Source organism: Gavialis gangeticus, unplaced genomic scaffold (genome assembly GCF_001723915.1).
Source record: "Gavialis gangeticus isolate Ggan-Ray unplaced genomic scaffold, GavGan_comp1, whole genome shotgun sequence".
NCBI lineage: Eukaryota > Metazoa > Chordata > Crocodylia > Gavialidae > Gavialis > Gavialis gangeticus.
This window is the reverse complement of record NW_017728994.1, coordinates 48,587,201-48,615,151: the sequence shown is the minus strand read 5'-3', so window position 1 is coordinate 48,615,151 and position 27,951 is coordinate 48,587,201. Positions and strand designations below refer to the sequence as shown.

The 27,951-nt window shown below is 46.2% G+C and overlaps 1 protein-coding gene across 2 annotated transcripts in view; it reads left to right on the top strand.

Annotated features, from left to right (window-relative positions):
• Positions 1-27,951, top strand: part of SH3PXD2A (SH3 and PX domains 2A) — a 331,374-nt gene that overhangs the window by 219,209 nt on the left and 84,214 nt on the right. For both annotated transcript variants that reach the window (XM_019502762.1, XM_019502761.1), the window contains exon 7: positions 12,544-12,588. In XM_019502762.1, the coding sequence (XP_019358307.1) occupies positions 12,544-12,588 (45 nt within the window). The remainder of the gene's footprint in view (positions 1-12,543; positions 12,589-27,951) is intronic.

Sequence of the window (27,951 nt, the reverse complement as noted above, 5' to 3'; positions counted from 1 at the left end):
TAAAGATGCTCATTTAAATCATGAATCCCTTTCAAATGGATCTGAAATTCCAACTTAACGGTGATCTCTTGTCTCCCTGCGGCAGACAGATGGAGGGCAATCACTTTGAGAGCTTTGCTGCAGTTGCTGAGGCTGGATATATCTAACTGAGAAGCTAATGAAATTGGTGTAATAACACCATCTACTTAAACTGCTGAGCTCTTTGCAGAATGACAGACCTGGATCTGTGGGTGGAGCCGAAGTCAATCTATCGTGTGATGACATCTCTGATATATGATGACATTTATCATCAGGGGAGTTCTCTCTTGGCTTGTACTCTGAAGGGCATAAGTGATCTACAGGCTTAACATAATGGTATCTGAATGAATGATGCACCGACTGCACTGTGATTAAGATTTCTCTAATACATTCATTTAAGAGAAGAAACCATTTGAGGATATCTTCTTGCTGGTTGGAGCAAGAGGTATAAGAGACCACAGAGGATTAGAAAAGTAACTTCTTGCGACATATGCCTGTACTTTCTCTCTTGCATTGTAGAAAGCAAAGGCAGTTTATTGTCTTAAATTCTGCTTGACCTCCTCCCTTTGGAATAGGGGCACATGCTCCCCTCCCAAGTAGAAGTTTCTGACTATACAGGTCAAGATCTTGAAATGCTGTTGCCTTTGCAAAATCTCCCAGAAGTATCAGATAACCAAGGGGAGGATCCAACGAGTTAAACACACACAAACACTGAAATGAAACTGCACTGAAACTTTATGGCTTTATTTTTATTGTGTGCTCAAGAGGTACCACAAGCCCAGAGGGGCGGGGGGCCCAATCACAGGTTGACTCCGTGTATAAACGTGATGGGTCTTTGGAGGAAATAAAAAGCAGACTTGTAATCAGAACAATATCCCATTTGTCTCTTTCTAAAGAAACATGTCTGAAGATGTGTTACAAAAGCTGAAGAAACCCTGTTAGTGAAGTATAGCAAATCTAGGTCCACTTCTCACTCTTCATCTGGATGTGATGCACTTACTTACCTGTGAGTGCATCTACAGCAAAATTTCTTGGCATGAACTCCAACATCTGCCTTTTGAATCAAATGCATTTTTTTTTTTCATTTGTAAATCAACTGCAGGATTGGGGGACCTGAGGAGCAAAAGCACTTCTTAGCTTTTAAAGATGCAAGTTGTAGCTCAAGGCTTGCTCTGCTGCTGGCTGCTTGTCGCTAAAGCTTGTCTCCCATGGGTGAGGAGTGGCTCAGGCAGATCCAAGAGTTGGAATTTCCAAGTAGTCCAGAACGTGAATGAATGTGTTGCAAAAGACTGAACTGTGCCCAGAGATGTGGCAGCATCCCTGGGACCTCCTCAAACCGCATGGCTTTGGCTCAACATCCTCCTCTTTTGGAGACTTCTGCAGTGCAGTGTGTGTTGTTGCGGGTGGAAGCACATGTTGCTCTTTGCCTTGATGAATCATTAGTGCGCACTGAGTAATTGTTTTCAAGAGAATACAGTGTGGAAACGGAGATGGCACCTTGAACGTCATCGCATGCCACTTGGCCCCTGTCGGAGGGGATGGGCGGGCTGCATAAGGCTTCCAAGAAAGATTTCCTAACTTTCCCAATGTGCATCTGACTTGTAACCAGATAAATTATCTTGATCCATGTTGGGAAGAAAGCACCCATATCAGAAGATTACTCCATGCAGCAATTCACTGGCAAAAGAACACAATGCATCGGGCTCTGCCAAAATATTTCTGGTTCTCGAGTGTTTGCTTTTTATCTCTTAAAAACAAGAAAGATGGGGGACAGGAGGAATCGATGAGAGGAGGAGTTGGAAGTATGCACATCCAGCAGAGCCATAGCAACCAAGACTTAAATAAACAGCATGGCAGAAACTACAAGGACTGTACAATATGCTCCTCGTTCTGCAAGATGTTGCTTGCTTGCTAATGTGAATGAGTGGGCTTAGCCCATCTCGGAAAGTGTTCGGTATCTTGTAGGTCTGAGATGATCCTCAGTTGTAAAGGTTTTTGGAGTAGAAGAGTTCCTCAAACCTCTGCTGTCCCCGTCAAACGCTGGATCCATCCAAAACTAGTGAGTTGGCTTCAACCGGTTGAAGTTCGTTCTTCTTTTGTGCTTTCTGTACCATTTGGATCCCCAACTAAGCTTCCAGTGCTGCAATAAAAATAATTCTGGGGTGTAAATGAATGAACCTACTATCTTCTCCAATGTTTTTTTTTTTTTTTGGAGCTTTAAAGCCTGAGTTACGCTTGGTGCTTTTTGGAGGAAGAGCTATAGGCAGTCTTGGCACACTTGAAGTGCATGTGTCTGAGACCAGCATGTTGCTTTATTACCATTCAGTGGAGATGTGGATCTGCTCAAGCTAGCTCACATGATAGCAGGGCAGCCTGCAGTATTTCAATGTGGGGAAATTAATTTCTCCCCTCCTTTTCTGCCCTGTTCTCTCCACATCCCAGACTTTAAACTGCTTGTTTAACTGAAATGCTTTGCATGTCTGCCTGAGGCTACTGCAGACACCAGAGCTTCTTGGTGACTTTTTATTTTGTACCGTTTCAGATTTCTCATGACAAGGCTTGTGGCCTGTTGGAAGTACAGGACCGCTGTTGTCTTCTGGGTGGCCATTGCTTTGTGTTTTATTTCATGAGTTTGTGTCGAGAGGAAGAATAGGAAAAGGTATTTGTCTGCCCCATTTGACTTTGACCTGTGCACAGTGAGAATAATTCTGTGCAATCAAGGGTTTGTAGAGTGAAAGGACCAGCTGGAGGAGTAGAAAAGCAGCGAGGAGCGAAACAGGTGGAGGGTGCATAGGTTGTCCCCCTAACAGTGAGGCTGTGTGTGGAATGGTAAAGTTCCCAGCCCTCCAGCATGCCTCGCTGCTCTGGAAGGAGCAGCCTCCTCACCTGGGAGCCTGTAGCTGCATCGGGGAAGGGGGAAATAAATGAATTGGCCTTATCGTGTGGCAGTCCTGATTGTCGCAGTGCTTTGAGCAGGCTGACATGACCCCCCAGATCCTGGTTCAGGAGGTAGCCATGAGGAGCAGTGCAGTCTGCTTCAGGATGCTGCTGCCGGGCATGGTAACCTTTATCACGATGTTGACACGAACCTAAAATGCCAAGGCAACCGGCGCTCTTGCAGATACCTAGGATAGCTGCCAACTCCAGGAATATATGGCGAGCAGGCTTCTACCTCCTGCCTCCTCCACAGTGCCAACTGAGGAGGCACGGTACTGTTAGCACCTCTGGTCCAGTCCCACCCCTGTCCCCAGGCTGGCAGAGTGCATTAAGTGGTGTAACTGTTAACTGCTGTGTGGGTCTGTCCATATTGTCATGCTTTGCCAAAGGAGACAATTGTGTATTGGGTCTAATGCGTCTTCTGCTCCGTGCCTTTGGGGAAGGCAGGAGAAGCATGCCAACAGCTCGAGGTGGAAGACAGGGGTGTGATGGCCCTTCACCCCTATGGGGAGGCTGTTTTGCAATTTGAGACTGGTCCCAAGAAATGCATCTGCATCTCGGGTGAGCTTTATCTTTCTGGTGGTTTTTTGCCTCTTGCTAGAAGATCCGAGTTGTTTAACGCTTTCTGCAGTGGGCCCAGGCCACGGAGCGTGTCAGACTGCTCTGGGGAGATCCAGCATAGAGGGCAGATCCCAAGTGCTTGCAGTAACCTATGCTGCAACCTCTTGTGCTAGCTGGAGGACCCTGAGGGCTGATGGTGTTGTGCCCAGGTGTATTACTTTTCTGTAGTCCAGCCAGGAAGTGTCAAAGGCGTGTATAACAAAGACTGGGCCGTCGTCCTGCAGGCAAGGATGGCATTACTTAGCTAACTGAAGATGACCAAAAGCAGGACCTGTGCGGCAGCCACAGAACCTTCCTGGACTGTGGACAGGACCAACACACGGAAGATAAATACCTACTGCTGCAGCCACCGACTCGGCAGCATGCTCTCCTTTGCCCCCAAGCGTAACTGCTAGCCCTGGTGTCCATTCATGCACCGATCATTCATGCACCGATCTCTTCCACTCCCTGGGTCATCTTGGAGATGCTGTTATGGTCACACCTGGTGGAACTGTGCATTACTTGAGCCCACACACAAGCACCCTACATGTCCTCTTGCAGCATAGCTTACAGCATCGGAGGCATCCAGGAAGGTACGCGTGGATATTTGCTGTATGACCATGACCAAAATCTCCTTTTCTATCTCTCTCCATCTGTTTTTCACATCCAGCATACTAGCCTGAATTTACTAGATGCTGGGCTTGCCCTGATGGAGCAGGGAGACTGCAGAGCAGACACTCATGTTCATGCTGAAGACAGGACAAAAAAGATCATGCCTATGCCCTTCCAGGTCATAACACTGGTGTATGTGGTCTCCCTGAAGCGAACAACACTCATTCTTCAAAGTTTCCAGGGAGCAGGGGGGTGTTCAGGCTCTATAACTACACCTGCTCTGTTGAATAAAGTGTAGAGTAATGGTTTTCTTTCTCCTCTTTCTGGCAGTTTTTTTTTTTCCCAGATCAATATTTCCTTTTAGCTTGCATGGCTATAAATGTTAGCAATGGCCATAATTATGGCTTTTAAAATCCAGCCTCTTCATCAGGCCCTGAAATAGCCATGTTAAACTCCCCTCATTGATATACTGCTAGCTTAATATAACAGCTATTCAGACAATGGCTATGGATCCCATGGCTTTTGACCATTTCTGATGAACACAAAGTAATCGTATAGATTTTCCCAGTTTCTCAAGTGGGATTTGGGATATGCCTTCTCTAGGATTAAACAAAGCGCTGAATTGGACCTAAAGGCAAAAGCTTAGGTCTTAATTTCCTTTAATGGGTGGCTCTAATCTCTTTATAAAGACAAAGTGCTTGTGAGTGGCTGTTGAAATGCAGAATTTAAACTGAGGCTGTGCTTGCTTCCCTGCAGTATGCAGAGCCTGGGATCTGCCGCTCTCTGCGCTGCTCTGTTTAGACGCTGGAAAGGATTTTTTTTTTTTTGGTGGTTGGTTTCTCCCCTGTAAGGGTTTGTTATACAGATGATGAATTTCTGAGGCATGCTTGGGTCACATGAAAGCCAGATGTGAATATTTTCCAAGCAGTGTGTGTGGGTCTAATGTACGCCAGGCAGTTCTGTTTACGTGGCAAGTGGAAGTGATTTGAGATTGGTCTACACTCAGACACAGCCTAAAATAAAAGTTGCTATTTTCCAGGATAGCAGGCTACTGTTTGGGGAAGAAAGATGCTCTCTTGTATTGTCCAGCCCAATAACCAGATTGTTGGGAGTTCTGATCTCATTTCCTGTAGCAGAAACAATAGTGGATTTTTTTTCAAGAACAAAAGAGATGCTTGCTGCAGAGCGTAACAGATGAGCCCTGTGTAAACCTGTTTTAAGTCTGGATTTGGTAAATAAGACTAGAATGAAATGTCTTCAAACGAATGCTGTAGCTACTCCTGCCTGTCTGGGCCAAGGCTCGTGTACCAAAAAGGCAGCTGGATTATCTTGATAAGTAGTTCTGTAATTTAACACACTCGAGATGACTAATCTAAATGCAAACTCAATACTGAGTACTGCCATAAATGGGTTGTGGTGGCCTTTGTATTCTTTCAGTTGATTCCAGTGAAATGGCTAACACAGCCATCTTCAGTCTTTTCCCTATTTTACTCTGTCCCTTTTTTTTAAGGTGGGGGTGGGGGGATGAGTTTGTGTTTGCAACAACTATGTTCTTCTAGAGCAGCAGTTCCCAAACTCTGGAGATACCAGAGACATCTGGGGGGTGGGGAGGGAAGTGGGAGAAATTGTGTAATGACAAATTCAATTTGCATTATAATTGGCATTGAAGGGGTTAAACTGTATGCTGATAGGGGTATGCAGGCAGCTGGGAAATCCGGAAGGGGGTATGCAATAAGAAAAAGTTTGGAAACCTCTGGTCTAGAGTAAACTTTGTTTGCAAATGACTTTTCCCTGTTGCTTTAAAACAGCCCGCTCCTTTTTTCAGAACTTGTGTTGTTGTTTGGAGGGTGTCCTTTTCTTTTCTTTTTTCGAAGTGGGACAGTTAGAAGTGGAAAAGAAGCTTGCTTAAATCTATTCATGTGTGTACCACTCAAGTGTTTCAAAAGCAGCTGACTTTGCCATTGTAGAAGCAGCAAAAATGACTGAGTATTGTGCATTGACTCCATTACAAATACTTCAGCAAGGAAAATTAATTTTAAGCTGCCCGTGTGTGTGTGCTGCTTGCTCATTTTGGTATTGGGAGTGTTGCCTTGTGGAAGCATCTTGGCTTCCTTAGGGATCAGGCCTTCATCGTGTTAGTGCTGTACAGGCACTGAACAAAAGTGCTCTAAGCTGGTTGGCTTTGCTTTTTGCTCAGAAGTGAAATGTGTGTTGGCTGGCACACTTAGACACTATAACTAAATTGGTAAATGTGGCTTTTATTCCTTTTTCTCCATTGTCTTCAGTCTCTGGCAGGGCACAACCCGAGTGACAACTAAGAATTTACAAGTCCAAACCTATTGTGTTATTTTTGAACCCATTTTAACATTAAGCTTTGTCCCCCTCCTTTTCTTGCTTGCTTGAGGTCATGTCACAGGCCCTGCATGGGAGCTAACATTCAAAAATGATCTTAACATGGGTTACTGTTGCTTTGGGACGAAGGCAGAGATGATCTACAAGTGGTTCAGGGAATAAAAATGTTCCAGGTAAAGGCAAAAGTGTTCTCCTGAGTTAGCACTAGTCAGGACTTGCTGCAACTGCAAATCCATCCAATCTAGCTTAAAAATGGGCCCGAGGTACCAAGTTTGGATCTGAGTAAGTTGTTACCTCTTACCTTTTAACTCTTCTTCCATGCTGGGACATGATTACCAAGACCCAGATAATGGATCAACTTGAGGTAACAACAACCACAAAAAAGAAAAACCTGTCTAAGGTGGCTTCAGGTCCTTATTCCAATATTGGGAGTTGAGAACACCCTCGTCCCCCTGCTTTGTTTCAGTTTTTTTTTCTTACAAGGAGTGGCTGGTTTCCATCCAAGCAATGGATGAGCTGCAGGAGTAAGAAGGATCACTTCCAGCTGCTAGACCTCCAGTGAAGCCTTCCCTAGCTGAAGTGGTCCATCCTCATTTCAGAGGAACTTGGTTTGCTTTTGTGCATCGAATTTTTGAGAGAGTTGATGACAAAAGAGGGCAGGGGAAGGGTGAGTATTTGGGAGCTCAGTGTCTGAATGCATTTGTACCGGGCTGATCTTGGATTACTGATGTCAGTAGTCTTTCTTCACTAGTTTCGGTCACAGTAGGACCAGGATCCTTTTAAAACTAGACCCATGCCAGTCTCTTTTGGCTTCCCCCTTCTGTTTCTTCACATGCTCGTACCTGTCACTTGTTAAAATGAGCCGTGAATGTTTGGCCCACAGGGCTCCTGTGTGTTTGCAGTCTCTGTCTCTTGGTATTGCTTCTTTTCAATATACAGCTGAAAATTGCTCCAGTACTTTAATTCATAATTGGGACTGGGTTTTGCGATGAGTGTTTCTAGTTGACTAATAATCTTACTCTCTCACGTATACAACAACTTCTAATGTCTGCTGCCTTACGGGGGCCTTCTTTTGTTGCCCCAGAATTAAGAGAATAATCCTCTTTTACATTATGCGGAGCCTTTTAAATTAAAGGGTTGACCTTAAGGTTTTATTTTTCTTTAAATACTGCTTGGAAAGCTACCCAGGAAACAGTGGGAGCATTGGAGAGAATGCTGAGAACAGCACCCACAAGGACAGCTCATTTTCCTCAGGAAGAGGAGTGGAGTGGAGTTCTCCATCTCGCACCTGTTGCCTTGTGTGTGGTCCTCCAGCAGACTGACTTCCAGAGCACACCCTGAGATCACCCCATCTTTTAACCTCGCCCATGGTCTCCTGATGCCCATTCTCCATCTCTCAGGAAACAATCACTTGACGCCCCTCTTCGGAGCCGTGGGCCTGCTGCCCTCTCAGCCCTAGTCTTGTCCCCTGGAAGGCAGGAGGCAGCAGCAGTTGCATCTCTGAGCTGGGATCCTGCGCAGGCCACCTGGAAGATTATGCGTGAGACTGATGTCTTTGGGAAGCTCTAGTTGATTTTTTTTTTTTTTGTAGTGGACTTGATCATTTTTAAAGGCTGTGGCTTTAGGAGAGTTCCTGTAATGGCTTGTTCCATAAAGGGCAGTGCAGTGTGCTTGCCTACATGTTCACTAGTCACTGGGTGCATCAACACGAGGTGCTAACTGCACAGTAGCCTAATAGCGCTGCATAGCAGCATGCTGGGCAAATCCCGTGCTAATATGCTACTGTGCAGTTAGTGTCTGGAAAAAAAAAAAAAACCCCAAACCCATGTGTTGGTGCTACTGCAGAGTAGCACCAGTTACTGCTCATGGATTGACTTGGTTATGCAAGTACTAAATTTAATGCACGTTACTGAATGTGTAGATGCACCCCTAGCACGGACCTGCCACCAATGCCCCTTGAACAGAGTTCAGGTCTGGCTCTGGACACTTGCGGTCAGGCTCCTCTCCAGATCTCCAGACTTCCCTGGCACTTCTAGGAAGCTTGCAAACAATGTATGTGACGGTTGCATTACATTTCTTCAATGCACAGCAAGATGGTATGAACAGTTGGCATTGAGACAAGTGGCTTTATTGCAAGCTCCACGCTCCAGTGGCACCCTGTCCTGGAATCAGCAGGGGGAGAAGCTCTGGAGAAACCAGTCTTGGTGGCATCAGAAAGCTTTCTCTGGTGAACTTCTTAAATAAATTATCTGCTTCAGGTTTTTAAAGCCTGTTTCCTCCTTCTTTCTTCCCTCCTCCCCCTGCACTGACACTCTCCACCTGTGAAAGCAGAGCTGGTGCATCCGTAGACTGTGGCGCCAACTTGAATCGGGCAGGAGGTCAGCAGCTGTTTCCAGCAGAGATGGGCCTCTCCCGTTACATGGCTTCTTCTGTACAATGCAGCCCTGAAGGGGAAAGCCCCTCTCCTGCTCCTCGAGAGCTGCTCCGCATCGCAGTGTTTTTGTTTCCGATTCATTTCTGGACTCTCTTATGCGGTGGTTTTACATAAGATTTATCGAAGGGGCCTGCTCTGATCCCAGCTGCAATCTCTTCCTGCTGATTTGTAAGGATTTGAATGGGGGTGGGGAGTAGGATTGGGCCCAGGCTATATTAGGAGTGGCATCGGCACGCAACTTGAATTTCCCTCCCAAACAGTGGTTCTTTCCAGAGGACGTTGGAGCCCAACTGGCTTTCGGCACTGTAAGAGGGGGAGGTGGAGAGGCAGGAAGGGGGTGCAAGTTCATAGGGGTCTTTAACCATTAGCAGCCCCCACTGGAAACCGACTCCAAGCCCCGTGCAGAGCTCCAGTAAAACGCTGTCCTACAGGGAAATCCTGCGCTATTTGTTTTAAAGCTTTTGTGTGTTGCTAGCACAGTTGGAGCGTGCTTCAGGGGCCTCCTGACCTCCTTCCCTCCCGCCCTCTCCAACACTCTTAGTGAACCCTTTGTGAAGCAGCGGACATCACCACGGGCTCTGATATTTTTATTATTATTTGTTGGGGGAGACTTCAGAAGCTGGGAGCAATTAGAGCTTAAATGTCCTGGACTAAAAATAATAATAAAAAAAATCTCCCCCAAGAAGGAAGTCTAATGCTAAGCAGATGTCCTGTGCTGGAGCAGCTGAGCTAGGCTAGCTGTCGTCTTCGGCTGCACACTCATCTGTGTCCAACTGCTGCTGAGCTCTGTCGGATGAGAATTGCTGGTCCTCCTTCATGCTTTTCTCTCTTGGTTGGGAATCCAAGATACCCGCTGGTGTTACTTGCCAGCTGCTTCTCAAATTTCCTTTTGCACATAAGCTCGGATCAGCTGCTGGTGACAGGAGGAAAAATTGTTTCGTTAAGAAATATATGGTTTTTTTTACATGAGCACATGGTACTAGCAAACTGGACTCATATATTTGTTTGAGATCCTTGGTTACGTCCCAACTCGCACTGCTGAAATCAGCACTACCAAGTGACTTCCATTAAATGCTTTCTCCCTGCTTGAGCAGATGGATCCAATAGAGCCATAAGGAACTGTCTAACGAGAGCTTTATTCCAAATATTTTTCATCCTTGGCTGTTTCAGTCCTTCGGTGCCAGCTTGGCATGGAGCAAGCTCTGATTGCAATCCTCCTCCCTCCTCAAGTCTCTGGATTTAATAGAATTTCTGCTTTAGATATTTAGACAACAGAATAATAACCCTCTCCTTGGGAGTAACCTGAATGTTGTCATGGGAAGAACCTTGTCTACTGGCTTTTTAATGGTGTTGCTGGGAGCATATGCAAAAACTAGTAATCTAAAACAACCAGATGCAATCAATTTGGTGTTGGTATACCCTGATCAAAAAAGGTAACCCACAGTTAACTTGCCTTGCAGTCTAGATGAATGGTGCGTGGCTGGCTCCAAACCACCCTGCATCCACGAACCTCCCTTTCTGCCACCTTCACTTGCCAGATCCAGCATATGCAGTGCTTGCTGCAGCTGGTCCAGGACTCGTGCTGCACAAGGTGCTCACCCTGGGGTGGCTGCAGGAGGCAGTGCAGGTGCTAGACTGGCTGTGTGCCATCACATCCTGGGTGTTTTGTGCACCACATGCAGCATCTGGGTCAAGTTCGGACCCAAGAACGGCACCGGTTTTGCTTTCCTGTCCCTCTAATGAGCTTTATATTCTGCCATGAAGGGTAGATACTGGAGAAGTGAGTTTGGCAGTTGATTTGGGGGCAGAGAAGGGTGTCGCTGAGAACTTGCCGATCCTCAGCAAGCAGCTGAAGCTCTCTGGGCTCCTGTACGCATACGTGAAGCCTGCTCTGATGTGTTGGAAATCTAGTGTGTCAGAGTAGACTCAATTTTAATTGAGCTTGCTGAAACGTGAAAATTGACACTCTTCGGCAGCCTTCTGCATCACATGCAACGGTGTCTCCATGCTGAAAAAATGGCAGTGGGACACTTTGAAATAAAACACGTTAAATGAGCTTTCGGTCAAAGCGTCCCACCACCATTCCCCCCCTGCCTCCCAGCATAGGGATGCACAGCAACACTAATACACATGATGCACAGGCGCTTTTTAATTAGTGTGGCTCGCTAATTAAAGCGCCCAATGCCGTGCCCCACAATCCATGTAAAAATGCCCCATGTGCCTTGGCTCTATCCTGGCCAAATGGAAAAATAGACCCTTTGCAAAAGTGTTGCGGAGGAAATTTTGGAGATCCTTACTGGGGAAATGCAGTGTATTTGGCTGGATTTTTTTTTAACCTCATTCTTTCAGTTGGAAAACACTTGAAAGCCTCTGCTTATGCACCATGGTCTATAACAAAGGAATTGCTGGCACAGACGAGGAGCCGTTTGTGTGTCTCATGAAAGAAAAGGCAAATATATTTATCCTGTGGATCTAAACAATAACCACCAGTTGAACAGATCAGTCCCCCTAATGCACTTAGCTTATGGCTCCTTCAAGTGGTTAGACCATGTCTTGCTGGCTGTCAAACAGAAGTAACAAATAATATATCATATATAAATGTATATGCTTTTAGCAGTCCCGTCTATTAAAATATCACCTGGTGTTCCACTTTGGTGTGTGGCATCCTGGACATATTGGAAGCCGCGTTAAGTTGGTGGGAGTAAGGGGTTTGGTTTTTGGTGTGGGTCCCTCTTCCCGGGGAGCTGCGCGTCTGAGACCCTAGTTCTTGTTTAACCCGATTTTCATGGACAGCAAATGCCTAGTCCAGGAATAAACTTGCTGATGTTAAACATATACTTTCCATGTTTTCAAACCAGATATGCACCTTTTTAAAAATGCAGTTACTGCCCCCACCATCCTAGAAAAAACCTTTCTTCCCTCTGTAATGGGGCATAAATCTCGTAACTTTTTGTAAGGCAGTTATACCCTTTTTTTGCCCATCTACTGGCTTTCTGTCATTTATTCACTTCCTAAGGAATGTAACTTCTGTTCACAGCTTGAGATTGCTTTCTCCCTTAATTCTGTCCCGAGGTAACAAAAATCCAAGGAAGTGATCCTGAAAGTGCTTATTCATGTCCTGAGCTCATGCTGCAAGTGGTTCTGTTGGCCTCAGTACCTTACTTATAACAGTGAAGTTACAATCATGTATAATTGTTTGCAGGACTGCGACCTAATGGGTCAAAACTTTCCCATGCAACTCGACTGGGATTTTCCTTGGGTATAATTGTGCCTTGAATCTCATTATTTGGAATGACTGGGATTTTGCATGTGAGATTTTGGACTTCGTGAAGAGCTATTCATCTGACCAGCACTGGCTCGCAAGAAATTTTATAAACTGCGATTTTAACTAATAGATAAATCCTCGTTGAGCTGGTACAACTTCTCGGGCCTTGACTGTGCATCATAGGAGAAGGTGACTTGATGGGGTGGATTTTTAAAAAGGGGTAGAGATTGTAAACAGTAACTGTTATCATGAACACATTGAAACTGCTTGCTTGTTTTTCTAACGCTTCTTTATTTTCCTGCTGCCTTCTTCCTGGACTTTGAAGTTTGGATGTCCAGTTTGTCTGATACTCCAAAAAAGGATGTTGCAGGTAAATTGCTTGCTGTGTGCACTCTTGCTCTGTTAGAAGTCAGCATGCCGGGGGAGCTGGTAGGGGAGAGGACCCAGAAAGGTCTGCTTCAAAGCCTGCATGTTGTGGTGACTCTTTTTTGGCTTGTTTGATGGAGAAGCAGCTGAACTTGGGTTGTAAACTTCTAACCCACTGGTAAGTTCCTGGACTCAGCTCTCCAGAAATGGGTAGCCCTTGAAGAGGAGCTGCTCCATATTGGCTGTAATCCATGTCCTTGATATGGCGACAAGCACTGGATCGCGTCTTGCTGTGCTGCATGCCTGTGATGATGTCTTTCCATGGGAAAGGGAGATTTTAAGAACCAAGCTGACAATAGCAGTTTTTGGGCAGTCAAAGGGACCAGGTCTCTAAGTCCAAATGGCACCATTCCTGCCCGGTCTCTTGCTGCGGCGGAGGGGATGTTGTACTCCGGGCTGTCGGTAAAATGAGAGACTTCACTGATTAGAGTCTCCGGGGAAACTCGAGCAGAGCAGAGCCTGAACCTGAACCACAGGGATGTTTATCTGAATCTAACCGCCTGAACGCAAGGAAATGATTTAGGGGAGGGTAAGTGCCATTCTTACGTCTTCAGACTATTGTGCTCATGAGGGATGCGTGCTTGGCTGTGTGAACAGTTTATATTGGCTTGGAAACTGGATGGCGGGCAGGGGGCAACTGTCACTCTTGGTCTCCTGCTCTGACCACAAGATCGCAGCAAGGGACTTGAGGAAAAGGGAGAACGCTGTGGACTGCAAAGAACGTGAGGCTACGCAACTAGCCGTGCGGGGTCAGGCTTCATAGCATCATAGAGAAGTGTGGCTGGAAGGGGTTTCCATAGGTCATTGGGCCCAAACCCCTACCCAAGGCAGGATCATCCCTATCCAAACCATCCCACAGAGGTGCTTTGTCCACCCTGTTAGTAAAACGGCACTGTCAACCCTGCAACACAAGACATCACACCTGAACCTGCCACAAGTAAAGCAAGGGAACCACAGGAACTAATGTCCTGGTGCCCCCCGCCCCCCGATGTAGCTTGGGGCAAGAGGGCAGTTTTTCCTTCCTGGCCCCATGCTGTAAACCTGGTAAATACCAATAGTGGTGCACGGGCATAGCTCTGCCTAGATCACCCCCAACCAGTGGCCAGTTGACAGCATGGTGCTCTGTGAGGAAATGCTATCTTACTCTTCTGCACCCAGTGGAAGACCTGACCTAGGTAATGCCTAAAGCTCCTGGCTCTTCCCACCCTTTGTAGAGGCTTCTCTTTGCAGGCTCTCATGGGAGCAGGGTACTTCCCTTTAGTGGTGTTGCAGGTAGGGAAGAGAGTGAGTAATATGTGACTTCAGGATGAGGTTGCAGGCCTGAAAGAAGTAGACTTGCTCATGTTTCTAAAGGTAGAAGCAGAGCTGTATTTCATAGGAGCTACTGCAAGGTCTAAGCAACCACGGGAGTCCTGGGCCCAGTACACCTGGCAGGTGGCTGCTGTTCTGAGGCATGGAGGGGTGTTTGCAGCTGGCCCCTGGCTTGCTGTCACTCTCAATGCACTGGGTGACTGCATGTAACAAGCTGCTACCATTGTTTTGGGCAGATGGGCTGAGTTGGACTGACTGGTAAGCAGACCAGCTCGTGTCCTGTCCCAGAGGCAACAAGCCTCTCTGAGCTCCACCACCCAACGCAGATTCAAGTCATTATTTCTGCATCCCTTCTGGAATCGGGAAGGCTGCTTGCTAGCACCTGCCTTCAGGAGCTGCCTTGCAGACACCCAGGAGAGATGCTTGTCTGCACCTTTGGGTGAAAGAAAAGGTCAGGAATCTGTAAAGAAATGTCAGGTGCAAGATGGCAGACTACCCCTCGATTCCTGCACAAGTCATCTTGAGGGGGCAAATGTGCCTGCGCAGGTGAATTCAAACACTGTTCCCATGCTAAGCCCTGATTGTGTCAGTGTTACTAGTGGCATGTGTTTTCATTTCCCTGTAGTATTCACTATGAATTCTCTCCAGAAACCTGTGCTGTTCTCCTGTTAGTAATGGCCATGTAACTCTTAGCAAATCAGTTGGTCATATTCAGTCAACTGACTAAGGAAGAACTCTACGTCTTGGCCAAAAACCATACATTTTATGCCTGAAACATAGGGGCGCTTGTAAGATTAACTTGTTTCACAGATGTGAGTTTACTTGATATATAGATCCTTTTTGGGGGGGGAGCAGCCAGACTGAGAGATCTTCCTCTTTTGCTTGACAAAATAGTTGGAGGGTGTGGGGATGTGGAAGATTCAGTTTTAGATTCTGCCCATTCTCAAAAGGATTTTTCTTTCCATTATGCCCTGTTCTGGGGAAGTTATTCAGGAAGAGCGGGGTATGGTTCTGTGTGTCGCCATTTCTGTCCCCCATTCTTCTTTCACATTTTTCAGACCAGGTTGACTGACATGATAAGAAACGTTACTGAAAGGACTCTTACACTTCTAAAACTCTCTGCCTGGTTGATGGGCACTACCAGCAAGGTGCTATTCCTGTGATTTTCTGCGAACATGCTCAGCTGGAACCTGTATTTTTCTTTCCTTTAAATCCAAGGTGAGGCCTGATGATGGCACCTATGGAAATATGCCTTTCTGGGAGTTGAAACGGCCCCAGCAGGCATCTTTCATTGCAAGGAAGAAAAACTTCTTGTCTTCTGAACCAGATTTAGGGCTTCTGTGTTGCCAACTCATTCAAATTCAGAGAGAGCTTTTTCTTTTTAGAAACTTTGTGAAAAGTTGAAACCAAAATCTTCTCCTTTACTGACCAGCTTTGTGTGAGGGTGTCCATGGTGTTGTATTTCCCACCCCAGCCCCCCAGTGACTTAAAGGAAAAGAGAGGGACTCTTCAAATAGCCATACGTCTGTACAGGTTGGCTCAAGAAGTTGCAGCGTGCCTCTCTTCCTTTCCCCGCGCACTCACCATCTCAAGACTTCTTTTGTGAGAGTTGACAACTCTGGAATTTGAATGGTTTTAGGTGCTGAAACTGCATCTCCCCCTGCCCCGCAAAAGAAAAGCTTCCACAAGCCACGACCTTTCTTAAGCACATCTGTCTTGATGAGTTCAGAGTGCGCCATCCCTTTGTGACGAGTGGCTGCATGGTGCGACGAGTCTAGTCTGAAAACTTGAATGCCAAGACCAGTTGTGAATTTGGAAATAGTGTCATCTCTGAATTGTATTTCTTTTGTTTTTTAACGGTTCCAGTTTTGAGGCTCTTCACATTTAAAAACCCTGTGTTGATCAAGATCTCGAACCCATTATAACTGCAGCGTATTTCTGGAGGCGGTGGATTTAAGAATGATCAAAACTCATTTTTCTCCACAGCTGGTGTTCTTAAAAGGCTTCTGAAGGCCAGTTTTCAAAATCCTACCCCAAAGTGGACTTCAAAGCTGAGTAGCCCATTGACTGCAGCATGCTCTTTTAACCAAAAGTCCTCTCTGCAAACCAAGATGCTCATTCATCTTTTGATATTTTTTGATAACTTCATGCAGTCTGACTTTGAGAGTGCTTGTTTCCTCTGTTTAGTAATTGGTACTCACCTCTCTTGATATTACCAGCCTAATTAATGGGAGTTCCTATATTCCAGGGCTATAGGCATTTTTTCGCCCATATAAAAACTTGTTCTCTGCTGGCATAACTCACTGACTTCATTTTTGTTTTGTTATACGAGTATCTGGTCTGTTGACCCTTATGAAAAAGCAGTGTGGTTTTTAAGCTATTTTTAAAATGAAGGAGAACTTGGTTATGATGAGTGGTGGCAAGTCCTGGAGTCTGAATTCCTCTCTTTTTTTTTTTTTTTTTCCCTACAGTGTTATTTGCTGTCAGTTGTGTCAAATTGCATAACTCAAGACTTCTGGCTTTCTAAGGAGGATCATGCCTTAATGGAAGAGTGTTATGTACCCCCTTCCCTTTCGTAGTTGAAAAACTCTCCCTCTTGTGACTGGTAGAATGGCCGTGTAATGGATACAACAATTGCTTATGTGGAAAATTAGGGTTAGGAAATTGTATACCCTTTTGGTAGCTATTAATGTAATTTAGCATGAGGAAAATGGGGGAGGATTGGTAACCAGCCAGATGTCATCCTGAGCCTGTGGTTCAGAAACCCGGCGAGAGGCTATGAGTTCAGTGAGCTGGAGCTCTCCGTTTCAAGTGCTACAGGGCCCGGACTAGTTCTGACTCGTGTGCAGATTCACTACCAACTAGATTAGCTTTTGGTCTGTGTCCTATTCCAAATCACTTGCCCATTTATTAACTAATCTGGGAAAGGTCCAGATGCCCCTGGGCAGCCTGGTGCCCCTGTTAACTGCGAAACTCAGTGGGGACTTCTCTTCATCTGGGCATCTCAAAGTGAGGGTTATTTGGTTCCTGGGAAAAGACACTGGCCTGACAGCCCTGGAGGCTGGAGCTGCCGACTTGTGCACAGAGCAGGTGGCAGCACCAGAAGCTCCTGCTGCAAGGCCTTGAAAGGCTTTTTGGAGCGCAGGGAGGGTGCACAAGAAAGCAGAGCTGGACCTCGCAAGTCACCTAGTCCAGCCCTCAGCTCAAGCCAGGATTATCCCTGACTAAACCACCCCAGCAAAACACGTGCTCAACCTGCTCTTAAACTTCCAAGGCTGGAGATTTGCAGAGTTTCTCCTGGCAACCTACTCCAATGCTTGACCACCCTCCTACGGGAAGGGCCTCTTAATCTCCAACTTCAGTTTCCCCTGCTGTAGCTTGGGCTCGCTGCTCCTAGTCCTGTCCCCTATGGCCACAAAGAAAAGCCCATCTCCATCTTCTCTATAATCAACCTGTGGGTATTTGCAGACTGTTATCAAATCTTTCCGCGGTCTTCTCTTGTCCAGACTAGATAACCCTAGTTCTTGCAGCCTTTCGTCATAGGTCAGTTCTCCCAGACCCATGATCTAATGTCATATGTGGTGCCTTCAAATACCTGAAGGGCAGTTTGAGGGGATGGAGAGAGCCTCATTCCCTACAGCTAGAAAGAAAGGGCTAGGAGCAATGGCCTTGGACTGCAGCAGAGGAAACCTAGGTTGGAGGCTTCCGACTCTGACTTTTTGGCGTAGCATTGAGGCAGGCTACCTAGAGAAGCTGTTGACACTCTATCCCTGGAAACATTCAGGTTGGACAGACACTGGACTTGAGATGACTTAGTGGTTTAGTCAGGGATGATCCTGGGTTGAGCAGGGGCTGGACTAGATGACTTTGTGAGGCCCCTTCCAGCCCTACTTTCCTGTGCCCTCTATGGAGGAGTTCAGTGTGTGTAGCTGGAGTCGGGGCCAACTGGCTTAGACTGCTGCATGAATACAATAGTTTAGGCACAGAGGTGCAGTCTATAGGCTGACACGGCACATAAGAAGCATAATGAGGAGTAAGGACAATTTGAATTGAATAGAAAGCGATGGCAGGATGCTTACGCAGATACAGGAGGGACGGAAAGAGGCTGTGAAAATGTCACCAAGGAGGAATGATGGAAACTCCTCTGGCTCGGACTGTCCAGCACAGCTGTGGAAGTACCCTGACACTCGACAGATGTCTAGGAGTCTCTGAAGCCTGCATCTGCCATAACCATTTCGAGAATAATGATGAAAGATCAAGGTTTTGAGCCGACGGAAGGAAAGGTGGGGAAATCCAAAGGTTTGGATAGGGTTGATCCTGTCTCAGGCAGGGGGTTGGACTAGGTGATCTCTGTCCTGCCCTATTTCTCTGATTTCTTACCTACAGGCCCTCCTTGCTGTCTACATGGGGTGTGGGGGGGTGCTCTTGCTACACAGTTATGCAGTTAAAAACATGCAAGAGACCAACGGCATTGCCTGATAGTAGGCAACATGGGACCAATACTAATGTACGTACTTCTTCACACAAGTTTTAGCGCACCTTGTTCTGAATGTTTGCTTCTCGTTTGGCTTAACCCCGATACCCATTTTTCAAGTCTGAGGGTTTTTTCAGGCTGTTAGAATTGCTGTGCTGTACAGTAGTCTGCCTATCTGGGTTCTTGTATGATCCTTCTACTCAAATATCCATTTTGGTACCGGGCAAATGAGAATGGGGGGCAGAATAATTCCAGATGTGCTTGTATCTGAGCTCCTGAGTCGGAAGTGAGCTGTCCCCCACAGACGGGAGGCCATTACTCTGTACTCTTTAACCCACTTGACTCTGTCTTGTACTCCCTGGCCTTGATATTTTAGAGTTTACACTTATTGTGAGCACTCGATAACCCCAAGTAAGAGGCTTAGCACTTTTGCTGAAAACAAAGCATCTCTTCAGTAGGAGGCCTGTTCTGGGTCCGACCTGGAGAGATGCTGTGTGCCCTTTCCTCTCGTTTGAAGTCATTGGGAGCGGTGGGTGTCTAGCTCGATGCCAGATCAGATCTTGCGTGCTACAGCAATATTTCCTAAGCTCGTGAAAGGTAACCCTCTCCTTGCCATGTGCTGCTAGGCTGGTTGAATATGTATGTGTATATATAAATATACTATTTTATCTCTTGTGTGTGTATACATGTAATAATATTATATCTATTCTTCTTTTTTAACTAGCTCTTTCTCATGCCTGTCCCCAACTAGCCTGCCTCATACTCTGTAAAATGCTTCTTACTGCTGCAATGTGTTCATAATGCAGAGCCAAGTGCTGAAGGACTAGGCAATTCCAGATTGGTGCAGGGCCCTGTCTGGCAGCTGCTTGAATGATCTCCAAGTGGTTTAGCACATCTGTGTGCAAAATACTCAAGGAAGGCTTGCTTAACTGCTTCTACCTGTAACCTAGTCAGCTGGACTCTGTAAAGTGCAAGCCAGTTTTCCTAAGAAGTGGGGCTGGGGAATCTCGCCCCACCCACCCACCTCCCCACTTCTCATGTTTCTTGGCTTTTTCTTTAAACAACAACAGATTAAAAAAATAATAATAATAGTAATCCAAAGACTAGCAAGCTACTCTTGGCAATATTTAACATGTTAACTTTTGATTTTTGTCAAGATTTGGATTGGAAAATCCCCCAAGAAGCATATAGAAAAAGAACAACTTTGCTGTGGGTTTTCTCTTTTCTTCTGTTCTTTTCTCTTTTTTTTTTTTTTCCTTTCTCTCTCTGTCTGTCCCCTTCTTGAATGGTGTGCAAATGACTGACCATGCAATTCCAAGGCCTTTAATGCAGTTACAGAAGGGATCCACTGTGCCAGGTGTGTACAGTTATATATGGTTGTCTTTAGTCACAGGCAACCTTGCACCCCCACCTGTCTTAAATTACCTTCAAACACTTGGCTAGGTGGCATTGTAGTGTTTTGGTCTTTCAGTGTTCTTGGAGGATCAATCAGCTCTGCACTGCTCAGTGCCTGGGAATCAAGCCAGTTAGAGCTGCCTAACCCTTGCTATAATGGGCTTGGTCTCCATTCAGCTGCTCCTAGAGACCCCGAAAAAAAACCAAAGAAGCAGCAATTGGAGCTCAGGGCCTTAATACCGGTGTCTGAGTTTTTGTGTCCGCACTGTTGAGGGGATTGGTAGGGGAGAGGAGGAACCAGCTGATCACCATGGAAATGTCTAGCCCTTCACTTGCAGTGCACGGAGAAGCCTCAGGAGGACATGGGTTTGGGTTAGGGTGGGAGGAATGACATCACATGGGTGGCATTGCACCTTGTGCATATAGGTATATTTTAATATAATTTTACTTTAATATGCAGTCCACTGTACATGAACTGGTGCCTCTAATATTTTGGACAGTGCGTCTATGCACTTGCTGATTTTTATCTTTGAATGACTGGCAGCTGCAGTAATTCAGGAAATACCGGTTTGAATTTTTTCAGTGGAGACTTGAAATCTTGGACTGAGCTGCGTTGGCTGCGTCCCTTCTTGCAAGGGTTGTATCTAAACAGTTGGGTCCGAACCACGTGCTCTCTGGAACTCGTGACCTTCCCTTGTACTCTCTGCCTGTTTGTACTTCCCAAGAAGGGATAACGTCGCCTGTCTGCCGAATCTTTCCTCCATGAATCAAAGAAATGTTTGGCCCCGGTCGCAAAAGAAGCCAGACAATAATGTAACATTCCACAAATAAATCTCCTGGTAGAGGCAGCCAATTAAACCACTGGAGAAGGTTGTAGTGAAGTAAAACACTTTTGCCAATGCTGTTCTGTTGCTAAGAAATGGAGATGGCGCCTGAATTGCAGCCCGTGATCTGAATTATTCCAAACTCCATAGCTGACCCTAAAGTCCAGGACTGAGACCTGCTTTTGCTTTAAGAATGGCAACGTTGGCCATTATTAAAATAAACATAAATTTAGAATTCAAAATGTTCACAAAGTCTTTCAGGGTATAGGTTGTAGCCAACTTGGCCCAAGGACATGGGCAGACAAGGTTCTTCCGGTAAATCTGGTATTTTATTAGACGAACTCAAATGGTTGGAAAAAACATTTCTTAGCAAGCTTTCAGGCACAAACACCCTTCGTCAGGCTGAGGAAGCATCTGTGGTTGGTCTGTGCACAAAGTCTTTCCGCGCTACCCCACAATGTAGAATATCCCGTCTTTCTCGCACTGCCAACATCTGTCTACCGCCTAGCACGCTACCCCATCCAGGACACGTTACTTGTTTTACAACCTGGTTTCCCTGTTTTTCCAATTACTCGGCTCAACCAAACTGGGAGATGAAGTTACCGTTAGTGTTGCTGCTAATACGTCTGCCCTGTCTTATTCAGTTAGTTACAGCCACTATAAAGCGTTAAATTTTTCTTTGAAACCTCTCCTTCAGCTGCCTTTCCATTGCTCTCTGGTTCATGTCTAAATACCTTTTATTTTCCCCATGTACCCAATAGAAATTATCTATGCAAGGAAGTTGACTGGCATAGCCCCAGGGAATCGGTCTACTTTTTTTCTTCTGGTGATTTTTTTCCTTAGGTAGACAAGCCCAAATGTTCGAGTTGGGCCCGTTTCCTACAACACCTGCGAAGGAAATGCATGTCTTGTGTGTGGTATGTTGAGTGGTGCCAAAACCCCCACAAACTGTTGCTGCCAGAAAACTTTAGCTAAATAGAAATGTTTCTGGGATGGGGCCATAAAACCCTCTAGAGGGACTGGGATGGCCTGCTGCCCTGACTAGGAATCGCTGGCATGAAAAGATGGGCTGAACTGGGGTAATGGGAGACAATACACTAATAAATTCCACAGTGAGTGAGGTAGATGGGGAAGATGTATTAGGAGTTGTACAACACGAAGTAGTTTCATATTAGTGAGGGCTAAACCAGTTTGCCTGACATTGTGGGTTTCCTCCATTGCCAAATCCTGGGATACTGCAGGTGCTTTAAATGGGAGATGTTGAAGATGCAGCCTTGCAGATCCATCCCATCCGGCCTGCTGCAGCGTTAAGTTTTGGGAGCAGGGTCTGCTGCAGACTTGGGGGCCCCTGGACCCTGCAAGACTTGGCTGTTTGTGGCATGAGGGTTGTGCAGCTACAGCCCTCGCTTGCCCTGTGCCTGCCGGATCCCCACCGCTGTCCCTGGACCGATCGTAGCTGCCACTGGCCCTATGGATCCAGCCTGGGGAGAGGCTGACACCTGTGCCTTAAATAAGCAGACACTTGTTGGTAGATTGGCACTGCTGCTAAAGTGGTATGTATACAACTCTCAGGCAGGCTGGCATTATGCATAAAATGCCCGGTCCTGCCAGGAGATCTAAACTGGGCCAAGCACTCCATAAGTAGAGCCTTTGGAAGAAGCTTGAGACTAACCTAATATAGTCTCCTGTCTCTGTCTGTCTGGCATCGTGCATAAGAATTGAGACTTGAGAAGGGAGTGAGCTGAACTCTGCTGGGGATGGACTGTGTGTTAAGGGATGTCAGGGATGGGTCTATGTATTTTTCAACCGTTCAACTGTTCAAGAGACTAACGTTGGGTTCTGGAAGCTTTGCATGCTTTGCCGAGTCTCAGTTTCTCGGAGCTTTTCACTGCTTGGTACTCTGCCTCCCCACGTGTTTCACCCTCACAAAATGGGGCTGAATGAAATAGAAATGGCTTACCAATTGCTGCACAGTAGCTGGCTAATCTTCCAGTGACCCTTGGGTCAAAGCTCTGTACAATACATGGTGGGAGAAAAAAAAGATGGGATGCAGCAGTGCTAAGGGTTCGTTCCCCAAGTGTCTTCTAACATGTTAGAGCACCCTATACCTTCGTAACGTAACATTTTAATGTCTTCACATATGTAGAGATGGTCTCCGTCTTGGCTGAAAGTGGAATTTCTTTAAAGGTCAAGAGTAAGTAAGCCAGTAGCTTTAGTTCGTGCCTCAGACCATGGGAAAGGCATCTCAGGCTGTCTTTAGGGTAAGAGAAACCTTAAAGGATTGCAGCATTCAAACTCGGTTAGAAGAGCCCTTACACCCCATCTTTAGAGGTTAGGATGTGGTGGTGGAGAAATACTGATTTCAGTGGGAGTGCCACTGTTGTTAACCAGCCTTATAAAGATGAGCGTCCCAAAGATATACCCTTTAGAAAATCCCAGAATTACGAGTTATCCACACAGCTGGATCTGAAATACCACAGCTGTTTCTTGCTAAATATAGCACAGCACTTAACTCCAAGTTTGCTATATGAAAACTAGGGACAATTTGATGGTACCTGTTAAGTTCACCCAGACACCCTGTGCATACCCTGCTTGTATCGATGACACTTGTGCTCGCTAAGGACTAGGGGGACCTGAACCAGGAAAAATCCTCATCAATCAGTTCTTCCACTATGAATCGCACTTAGAAGGTATTCACTGACCGTTTTCTGTGGTTTTGGCTGCTTTAAAAGTTTTTTTTTTTTTTTTTTTTTTATTGCCCAGCTTTATACCAACTTAGTTTGAATTTGTAAACATTTGGTAGATGATCATAAAAGGGCATTATAAAAGCCCAGGCGCAGTATGGATTAAAAGAACAGACACATCTATGTGCCTGATAACAGCAGAAGACTTTTGGCAGAAATCGGGGTTCTCAGATTTCCATATCCAGACAACTCTTTTTTTTGTGTCCTGTTGGTGGCTTAAGTTATTGGCTATTGCAAAACTGCTGTTTCTTAGCTGTTGCATCACAGAGGAGGAAGCAGAAATTACTCAGTACCGATGCTCCTCATTGCTGTTTAGGAGGCTGCAGCGTCTAGCAGTGCTCGGTGACAGAAGCAGCTATGCTCGCCCCCGGGATGTGCGGGACAGGCTGGGCTTGTGTCACTTAGCAGCAAGCCGCCTGCTTCCAGGAGTGGTATGGACAGGCTCTAAAGTACATACGGCCTGGTGCTGGAGGGCGACTGCATCGTGGGACGCCGGGGCGAGGAACGGCTGGATTGTGACGTGGAGCCCTATGGAGAGGAGGGGTCTCCTCAAGATTTTATCTAGGAAGCGGCCGCAAGGCAAATACAGACTGAGAGGCAAGCAAACTCCTTCTTTCGGCTCTGCAACCTACTCGTGCGTCCTGCTCTGGGGAGGGTCTGTTGGTTGGGGTCAGCAAATGTTAGAAGTGGAAACGATGTCCCAATTTCTGTGTGGACTGTCCTTTTGAAGGCTGTAGGACTTACTTCTGCTTGGTTTTGATAAGCTATGTCCATAGCGTGTGAGCAAGAGAGAGAGTCTCTCCCCGGGGAATCAATGCTGCTTTGTTTCTGTCTCCTTTTCTCAGGGTTTTGAATGGCTTACAAGGCTTGGTTTTAAAGCCTCATGCAAGGTGCTCTGTCTTCCGGGGTCAAACTTGCGCTTCTGCTCAGGAACCTGATCTAGTGCCTTTCTTTGGGGGGCCTTTCCTCTGCGCAGCGTCAGCACGGCATGTGTAGCAGGGGAAGGACTGGAGGCTGTGGCATGTGGGAAGGGAACCGTTGGGTCTTGCTGTGCAGAGAAGCACTGCAAGCTTTTACCACCTGGGGAAACACTTGAGACCTCTGGATCTTGAGAGATGGACTTTCCTCTTCCCTCCCCCCCACTTCTCAGGTGCTACTGTTGAGCTATTTCACTTGTTCAGCATCTTATCCTGCAGGGATTATTCCAGGTGTGCTGAACCAAGGTGAGGAGCACTCTTGGCTCCCAGTGAAATCTGTTTTGCAGGCCAGATGAGGCTTAATAGAAATACCACCTCTGCAAATATGTGTGCTGGCCTTCTTACTTATCCAGTGCCCCAAAACCCCCAGGTTTCCAGAGGTATGCAGACACTTCTGGGGAGGAGGACAGCCTCAGGTGGTATACAGCATGGCTTTTTTCTTTAATCCTACTTCTCTTCTTGGAGATCCTATAGCAAGCACATTCACCAAGCAGCTGTGTAAAAGTTGCTCTCAACTCAGTATTTAAATGCTAATTGCTATACTAACAAAGAGTTGCACACAAATAGACTGTTGGATTTGGTTTAGAGTATCCACTGTGCAAGGACGAAGGAAGTCCTACCACGTTTTAGACTTATGGTTGTCTAGATCCAGCATATTGGAGGCCTCTTTATGTAGCCAGACAATCTTTAGTATCTTGTACTCCGAGGTATGGAGAAGGGCTCTAAAATGCCGCTGAAAGAAGTCTTCTCTCAGCTAAGCTGGCAAATCTGCCCCTTTGGTATCTGTGTTTCTGGCTCAAATCTTTGTGCTAATAAGTGCCAATTTACACCTTTTAACCTGGGTAGCCCTTACTAAGGACAGATGTGTCCTGATGGAAGCTGGGCCCTAGAGTACTGGTGACTTTTTTTTTGTTGTTGTTGTTCATTTTTTCACTTTGCTTTTTTGAACCTAGTCATCTGAAAGGTGGGGGGAGGAACTCCACCTTCTTTACCCTTGCCCATGTCCTTCCTAACTCCCCTTGTACCTGTGTTCATGTCTCTTGCTCATGTTAACTTGCTGAGCTAAGACTAAATCTCCTGCACAGATTATCTAAGTACAGATTTCACCGTCCAGGTAAAAATTCAGCTTGCAGCTTCCATCACGGACCCCACGACCTGGTGGCATTCTGCCCTTGTCAGATCAAATGACTTTTCGCGTGCGGGCTGCTCCGGCACATAAACGTTCATCATTTGACTCTGCAGGCGCACAGGCAGATCCGTCTCTGCGATGACTTCTGGTTCTGATCGGAGAGCCTGCAGGTGAAAGAGTGCCTGCCTGCCTGCGGAGAGGAAATTGGGGTGCGGGAAGTAAGCGCTGATGCAGTGTGTTCTGCAGATAAACTGCTGCTTTTCATTTCCAGAGCATTTATGGGAATTAAGCCCTTTTCAAAAATAAAAATAAAAATGCACATGTGTATTTTGAAGTGGATGTGATACCAGGTGAGTAAAGGTTGTATCGTTCTCGTTTTGACTGAGATTGTCTCGCTCTTTTAATGCTATTGTGAGCCAACTGGAAAGTAAGGAGGATTTCTCTTTTTGTTTGTTTTTTTTTTTTTAGCTCCATGTTTTTTAAGATTGGCCTCTGACTTTGCACGCTGTATGCTGTTTGTGTAGGTGACACATGGAAGAGGTTTTCTGATTAGTTTTCTAAATTGTCTGAAGTCTGGGCTGGAGGGAGGCAATCTGATAGCATTCAGTGTCAGGAAAAGACTGGACTAATTGCCTCTGTTTCCCCACACTCTGTCAAATGACAGGCCTAATGAATGAGGCACTGGTTACCTGCCAAAGGAAAATCTCAGGGCAAATTCTTTCGGTCTGTAGAATCCATTTACATTTTTCAGCCTGAACAAAGGTAGACGAGCAAACCCAGCATGTATGGTGTGGATTGGGATAACAATAAGAGCCTTTGCTGGTAGGGGTCTAGGTTGTAGTTGCGTTGGTCTAAGGACATGGGCATATCAGACTTGCCCAAAGAACCTTGTCTCTCTTATCAGATCAAGTCAGAGTCGGAAGAAGTCGTCTTTGCAAGCTTTCAGGTACAAATGCCGTTCTCCAGGCTGAGGAAGCTTCTGCAGTTGGGCTGTGCTCTGATGGGTCTCATCTGTGGAACAGAAAAGTACCGTGGTTTAGTGTCTTGAACGACAATTTGTGGAAAGCCCAGGCGCTATTCCTGCTGCTTCCACTGACTTTGGGCATATCACTTTGCCATTGCCCTTCTTGTCTCTCTAGGCTGTGACGGGAACTCTCTTCTCAGCATCAGCAAGAAATGCTGGTGCCCCAGTCGGTGGCGTGTAGGCAAGGCTGTAAATCACTTAGTGTCTGCAAATGGATTGTGTGTTTGGCGGTTCTGAATAGCAATTCTGGATGCCTTTTATGTCAGAACAGGAATCTGTATTTAAAAAAAAAATCCCTGTTAGAACATAAACTTGTGAAGAAAACTACCAGCTTCCAAAATGCTTTCGTAGCACTTCTGTTTGCAGTCTCCCAGCAGAAGTGTGTTTGGAGATGGGGTGGCCTGGTACACACTGTTTATGCTATGCCTGAGTGATGAGTGAAGGGCATCCCCGCGTTTGCCGCAGCTTGCTGTACAGCAGATCGTCCTGCCTCCATCTCTGGCTGTGCAAAATGCCTGGCTTGCCGCTTCACATTAAAGGAGACTTGCAAAGCCCTAAAAAAGCCATGGGGTGCGTGTCTGAGTGGCGGGGTGCTGGGGGGGCGGGGAAGTTGTTGTCAGGAAGAAGTGTGTGTAATATTACAGGCATATCTTTTTTTTTTTCCCCCCCACCCCCCTGGTTCCTGTCCTAAAACACAGATTCCCTCCTATACAGTTCCTGACAGCTGAAAACTGCAGGGTGGGGGGTGAACGAAATGAAGTAACTTGAGCGTTTTCACACTGGCTCACGAGCCTCCCCAAAAACACTGAAGGGGAAGGAGATGGTAGAAATCTCCTGGTTTTTGCTGTGCATTTTTTCTCTGAGGCTGCATTGCTCTTAAGTCGAGGGCTTTTTTTTTTTTTTTCCCCCCCTAGACGGGAATGCAGCACTCTTGGAAAAGGCAGTGGGAAGGGGGGGCCGTGTTTAGTAGGAATCTGGCACTGTAACTTCTCTTCTGGTTCAAGTAAACAGTCTCGCCGCCCTCCCCTCGTTCCCTTCCTCCACCCCCACCTCCTTTTTCTTTTCTTTTTTTTTCCCCCTTCAATCCTGCTCATGTGTTTCTATTTAAGGGCTGCAGTGCAGACGGATACGATTGGTGTCCACAACCCCCTCTTGACTTTCAGCTTCAGCTTTTAAGACCAGAGAAGGAGCTGATCCTCCGAAGGGAGAGACGATTGTTTTTTCTGTCTGTTTGCTGGGACGTAGCTCTGCCTCCGGATTTGATGCTGCTTCTGCCCGGGATTTTTTTTCTCTCTCTGAATGGGGACAAAGCTTGTGGAAACCATGTTGGGAAGAGGCTTATTTTCAGACTCTGTCCTGACGCACTGTGATTTGTTCGCTATGTTTTAAGCTTTTTTTTTTTTTTTTTTTTTTTTATTTTTTTTTTTTT